The sequence below is a fragment of the Sinocyclocheilus anshuiensis genome, unplaced genomic scaffold (assembly GCF_001515605.1).
Source record: "Sinocyclocheilus anshuiensis isolate Anshui unplaced genomic scaffold, SAMN03320099.WGS_v1.1 scaffold2206, whole genome shotgun sequence".
NCBI lineage: Eukaryota > Metazoa > Chordata > Actinopteri > Cypriniformes > Cyprinidae > Sinocyclocheilus > Sinocyclocheilus anshuiensis.
In genome coordinates, this window is record NW_015558552.1 from 156,946 (window position 1) to 163,705 (window position 6,760).

At 36.4% G+C, this 6,760-nt stretch overlaps 1 protein-coding gene across 1 annotated transcript; it reads right to left on the reverse strand.

Moving 5' to 3' along the window:
- Positions 1–1,085: 1,085 nt before the first annotated feature.
- LOC107679408 (Krueppel-like factor 6) lies at positions 1,086–6,377 on the reverse strand. The gene is made up of 4 exons (XM_016474957.1): positions 6,124–6,377; positions 4,771–5,251; positions 2,215–2,338; positions 1,086–2,137 (listed from the first exon to the last, which is right to left on the reverse strand). The coding sequence occupies exons 1-4, from the start codon at positions 6,223–6,225 to the stop codon at positions 2,086–2,088; spliced, it is 759 nt and encodes a 252-aa protein (XP_016330443.1). The 5' UTR covers positions 6,226–6,377; the 3' UTR covers positions 1,086–2,085.
- Positions 6,378–6,760: the final 383 nt, after the last annotated feature.

The following is a 6,760-nucleotide window of genomic DNA, read 5'->3' on the forward strand; positions in this document are numbered from 1 at the left end:
CTTCTTTATTACACATTGGAAGACTAAGTCCATTTAACATGTCTAATGTTTTTATATTATTTAATTATTGCAGATTTGTGGTGCATTTAGCGTTTTCTGCTAATTAATAATTTAGAATCTACAAAAATGTAGTTATTTTATGACAATTTAGGGTAACACTTTAGATTAGGGAACACATATTCACTATTAACTGAGAGTTAATAGTAAATAGTGTTACCTAATCTAATGTGTTACCCAACCTATACATCACATATGGAAGACAAAGTGCATGTTATGTTTTCATATTATTTCATTATTGCAGATATGTGATGAATTTAGCATTTTCTGCAGATTAATAAATTCGAATTTTTTATTTTATAGCTTACTTTTATAACTTATAACATTATTTGTTCTTTTTTTTATAGGACTGAAATCTACTATTTATTTAAGCCAGAATTTGTTTTAGTCATTTTTCATTTCTGTTAATTTAATTTCAGTTTTTTTTCATGTGGGTTTGTTTAGTTTCTTTCTCAGTGTTTTTGTGTGTGAGGGTGGGTCTGCAGAACATGTCGCTCATCTCACTGATGTCTGTTTTAAGTTCATGTAGAGGTAAAAGTCTGTTAAACACTCCCATGAACTTGAAGTACTGAACATTTGTTGTAACATTGAACACAGCACATTATATTTTTGTCCACACAATGTTCCAGAAGAGTCTATCTACAGTTTACAGTCTTTTTTCTGATACAGGATCCCACCTTAATCTCTAATGCGTAAAGTTCAGCAGTCAGGCCTGTAAAATGAGAATTTAATGTGTAGTGTTTTGCACATTGTATAATAAAGAAACCACAAAACAGAGTTTTATAAAAAATCATTATTATTGTGGTATAAAATGTATTTACAAAGATAATAAAAATCTTACAATATATTGTTGCTTTATAGAGATCTGCTTTTAAAACAGAAAATAACAATAAAGAGCAAACACAAACAAAAACACCATTTTTAATTAAAAAAAAAAGTAAAACAAAAACATTTACATCAGTCCCTTTAGACAAAAATATTTGAACGGTTACAAATGATCATGCACTTTATTTCATGATTATATGCACTTTATAATATTGGAGTACATTTTAAAATTCCCCTAAAGATACTGCAAATTCCAGTTAGACATTACCAGCTTTCATATTATCAATCCCTGAGTGAACATCCTCATCTCTTTAACATCTGCAGGGCTTTAAACATCTGGACAACAAATGCAAGAGCTTCATCTGAGCCAACATGATGTCAAACTCTACTCTCAGTAACCAGAAAACCAGTAAAAATATCCTGATGCATTTTTCAAAATCATAAAATTATAGCCAGGGCCGTCCTTAGCGGGGTGCAACTGGTGCGGCCCCACTGCGAACGGACCAAGGGGGAATAAATTACTCATTATTAAGTTTAAGAGAATGGTTTTAAGGCACTAATGCTAAATTTAGTGGTTAAAAAGTTATTTTTTTTTTTTTACAAGTACAAGTGATATCAGCACGACTAATGTACCTGTAACTGCTGGATTAAGCTGGTCATTTGTACCTTATATACCCCTAAATGCTACATATTAGTACCTTAAATGTACATATTAGTACCTTATGAAGGGGTACTGTCCCAGTGAGTTTATTTTTTTTATTTTTTATTTGAGTGTAATTAACAGCAATTAACACTTTTATTTGTCAAAAATATGCCTTCTTATAAAACTATATGGACACATAGCTGCTCTAGATATAAACACAATAGCTGCGCAGAGTGTTTTCAGTGTGTTAATGCAAAGTGTTAGTTAGCTTTGTTGCAAAATATGATTTTAAATGATTATGACATACAGTATATATTCACAGCAATTGGCAAAGCCAGCAAATATGTTAACTTGCATTCAGCACCAGACTTTTTGCATTTTCAATGCCTTTATAGCTATGCTATAACTTGAATTGAACAAGCATGCACATTACCCATGTTCAGCAGAAAGCATACATTTACCAAGAGGGTGCAAAATCTGCAATACTGACACTCAGTGGATACATAGAAAACCAGCTGTGCAGGTCTTTGGGATTCTGTGCAGGTCTTTGGGATTTACATTCAGATGTGTCGCTTCATGTGCAGTGCCAGATGATCAGAACGAGAAAAACACCTGAAACGATAAAACAAAAATGATTATGTATAGCTCAAAATCTGTTTGAAACACTGTCTGATCACACACACGCTCACCTGTCACAGTGGCTGCATTTGAAGGGTTTGGCTCCAGTGTGTTTTCTGAAGTGCCTCGTCAGTTCATCACTTCGAGCGAAACGCCACTCACAGCCGTCCCACGAACACCTGTACGGCTTCTCTCCTGCAGGGAGCCAACAAACACACAACTGTACTCACTCCTTACGTCTTACATTGAGAAGGTCTTATTTTCCGCATAACATAACTCTTTTTCTTTCTTTGCTCTTCTGCATTGCTATTTGCTTGTTTTAAAGCTATGTTTAGTATATTTGAAAATTACTTAACATGAAATAGTTTAAATTTATTAACTATTTTTATTTATTTTTTAAAGTTCTTTTATTTAATTAAAATATTTAAAATAGTATAAATTCAAAGTTTAAAATAAGTTAATAATAATAAAAAAAGTGACTTAAGAATCATTTCTGGAATCATGACAGCCAGAATCAGAATCGAATTTGGATTGAATTAGATTTTCTACATAATTCTGTGATGTTGTTCTGGGTTGCTTTGCAAACAATGAAATCTGATTGGATTCAAGCACTGATCCTCATGTATATTGATCATCAAAATATGGATGAGGAGAGATTGGTTGTGGAAGTTGGGAAACATTGGATATTTAAATGACAAATCCATCAAGTTTCAGAGTTTAATTTGTGTTTGATTTGCCTCATTGTGCAACAGTTTTTATATTTGGTGTGGACATAGAAATTGCATGCCACTGGGATCCTCGCACAAATTTATGGCGTCAGATTTTTGTTGGGTTTAATTTAGTAGGTTTTTGACTCTTCAAATTTAGAAAACATCTAAAAGGTGACGAAAGCATTGTGAGAAAAAGAGATCAACCTTGGGTCACCCGGTACATAATCGCCACGTGCAACTTGTTAGAGCACGTTTACCCGCAAGCCCACGTCTTCATGGTGCTCTCCGATGTGATCTGGGTTCCTTTAAGATCTTTATTCATTCTTAGTAAAGTCATTTTGCAAACATTCTTTAGATTGCATGCAAGATGAACAGTGTGGGAACAGGGTTAATGCACACAAGTTTGGTAATCTATGTTCCTAGAGTGTATGACAGTCTCATGAAGAATGAGCATTTCAGGAATGTATAGAGTCACCAAACTGCTTTTACACACACTCTTCAAACATTCGCCTCCAGAGGAGGAGGTCACCTCTGCATGCTAAATATTCAATGTGATGCAACAGTACCTCTATATGGAATAATCTGCATACTGTGCACGCACAGAAACCTTTACATTTGGCAAACACTTTTAAGCAACTTACACAACATTCAAAATACACATTTAATCAGTTAATGCATTTCATGGCAATTGTTTTAGTTCTGCCAATACTTAGTCTGTTAACATTTTGTGAAGGCTTTAACCATGTAAAGCCTAACATATGAAACAATAGTAAGACAAATACATTTAAAGAAATGGGAAATACGCCGAAGGCGTAACTTTTATTCTCGCTGTAGTATTGTTGCTGTCTCCATGTCGTGAAGAGCTGTGTGTTTCGTTGTGAAAGCGAAACTACTTTGTTTGGTCTTCCAAAAGAGGACGATATCCGCTTCGCCATGCCTAGAGCTGATCTGTGCTGGTCGCTGAGGAAATACATCGACTTAGTGCTGTAGATCGCCGGATCGGCTTTCACCGTGGACGAAGCGGAGTCCAGTCTGGGGTCATCACATGTGGTTGCCGCTCCTTCGTCGAATCCGCCTACCGCGCCGTTCTCAAGCCCGCACCTCTGCTCACTGTAGCCCGGCCTCAGCTCACGCTAGGCAGTGGCTTCCGCTCATGCTAGGCCGCCGTGTGTTTCATTGTGAAAGCGAAACTACTTTGTTTAAGTGTCATTTTTATAAATTCAACTATTATTTTCTCTTGTTGTTTATGTGAAACATCTTATTCATAAAAATAACATGCATTTTGTACGATCCCTCTTATTTAGGTAAATTATATATATATATATATATATATATATATATAACATAATACATGATACAATATGGAGCTACATGATACATAATACAATATGGAGCTCATTCTTGAGGATGACAAAAAAAAATCCTTTTTTATGCAAAAACGTAAAAAAAATTGGAGCAGTTGTTTTTTAGACGACAGAAGGCATGTAGTAGGTTGTGTACAACAGGTTTTCAGCAACGTTTTGATCATGTTGATCATTTAGAGGTCTTTGAAATTTGCAAACATATGATATACGAGTTATTTTATATTATATTAGGTATTAAAAATATGATACAATAGGTTTATGGGGTTAAAAAAGCTAAAATATGAATGTTAGTTTATAAATAATATTAATAACACTAATGCACTGAAACTGTGAAGAGGAAACATTTACGCACTATCAGTTCATGCTTTTATGATTCTGTGAAGGCTTTAAGAGTGGTTTTAAAAAATATGCTTTGTAGGGCAGATTTGCCGGAGAGACTTTCAGCATGATCCAAATGGGAGAAGTTTTGTTTCCCAAAGCTGAGAAAACTGTTGTGGCAACAGTAAAACAAAATACAGGTAGAACTATAGACGCTCACACAGAAAATGCTTACCGGTGTGTGTGCGTTGATGTGCTTTCAGGTGAGAGCTCTTGGTGTACAACTTCCTGCAGCCGTTGAAGTAACAGCGATGAGCTCTCCTTCGTCCTTCAGGTGACCCCTCACCTTTGACCTCATCCCCTCTCGCCCCTTCTGCATCTTCTTTAACCTCCATGAGAGGGAGTGAGGGTGAGGAGGGCGGCGTCGGGGGCGTGTGTGTGATTACATGCTGCTGCTCAGATACGCTGTGATCCAGTGTGTGTGTGAGCACTTTAGCAGATGCAATGATCTTCTTACAGCTGCTGAATAGTGAATGGGAAGCCGTAGCGATCCCGTCCTGCTTGGGGATGGAAGCTTCCGGCGGGGACGAGTTCGGTTCAGTCTCACAGCAGCGCAGAAACTGGTTCCACAGATTGTCAGACTCACATACTGATCTCAGATCAGCTGCAGAGACATAGGGCTCATTTTGTAGATAGCGCTCAAGCTCAAGACAAGTCTATAAGAGAGAATCAAGGGCAATCAGTGACAAACACCAACCAGAAAACATGCACTCTATGAATCTAAATAGTTTATCTTGCATGAAATATTCTGAATGAAATTGAAATCAGATGAAATAAAAAATTATGTCATTATTTATTCACCTTCATGTCATTCATATATGACTTTCTTTTCTGGAACACTAAATGTGAGGTTTAGTAGTGGTGCTCTTTTCTAAACTATTAAAGTAAATGGAAATGGACTCTGCTGAGCTCCGAGAATGACAAAGTAATCCATATTAAAATATCACTGAATAATTGCTTAAATTTCTGTATGTTCCTCACATGAGACTTTATAGTGATTTTTGGTACTGTACAGTGTTTTGGAGGAAAAGAGCAGCTCAGAGATTCAGCGAAGCTACTTCAGTGTGGCACAGAAGAAAGTAAATCAGGTTTTTTTTAATGACATGAGCGTGTGTAAATGATGGCAGAATTACCATTTTTGTGTGATCTTCATATTGAAAATATAACAGACAAGCCTATGGCAGATTCTTCTGTCACACCTTATGACATATAATGACACCATGTCACATTTTTGTAACCAAAACCTTAAGTAATATATCTATATGTAAAATTAGTAAAATAAATAAATAAGCAAGCCTACCTGGAGAAATTAGTAAAACGTCTGACACTCCTCTCTCTCTCTCTATAAAACGTTAACGTTACATATATAAACAAATATAGCCTTGGTGAGCATAAGAGCATAATATATTTGCTTTGAACATAAGCTTGGGAAATCTTATATACAAATTAATCCTTCAACGCTTGTTTTATTACTCATAAGTTTGATCAAAGTATTTATTTAATGAATAAAACTGGTGGTTTATATTACCTGTTGCCAATACTCCTCTAGAGACGGTACTGCGGACAGGTATCCCGTGTCAAGGACACTCTGTAGCTCCTGGAAAATACTACACATGGGAATAACATCCATATTCCTCCCACGCGAAAAGTTGTCAAACCCAGTTTGAAAAGGCTATTTCCCGCCGTGTCTTCATGCGCGGACGTAAGGCAACAGTTTGTCTTTAGCGGACGCACAGAAGCGCTGCACACTTCCAATTTCAAAACAAGCGAAACACGTTAAGCGTCGTCACCAGCGGACAAATCAGAAGCGACCGGCTAGTGCCAAGCCCACCGGCTCAACTCCACCCAATGGGTGCGTCCGTTTGCCGTTCTGGTTGGGGATTGGTTATCGGTGTGTCTCCCTGTGTGGTGATTGGTGGATTGTACTTGGCGCTATTTCTGGGGAGGTATATAAACATACCCCCTTCATTGCAAAATGAGGAAGTAGTTGTGGTACTTGCACATATTTTTTAGACCATGGATATATGTAGGCTATGTATTATGTATATACACACACACACACACACACACTATACCATACATAAAATAATATAAAAATAACAACTTAAGTATGGCTTTGCGATGGATATATGTAGGCTATGTATTATGTATATACACACACACAC

What these genes read in the sequence shown, in the direction of transcription:
- LOC107679408 (XM_016474957.1), bottom strand. Translation starts at nt 6,225, where the DNA reads ATGGATGTTATTCCCATGTGTAGTATTTTCCAGGAGCTACAGAGTGTC. An exon ending in ACATCAACGCACACACACCG is followed by an intron (nt 2,339 to 4,770) that starts GTAAGCATTTTC and finishes GGCTCCCTGCAG; the next exon opens with GAGAGAAGCCGTACAGGTGT. An exon ending in AAATGCAGCCACTGTGACAG is followed by an intron (nt 2,138 to 2,214) that starts GTGAGCGTGTGT and finishes TTATCGTTTCAG; the next exon opens with GTGTTTTTCTCGTTCTGATC.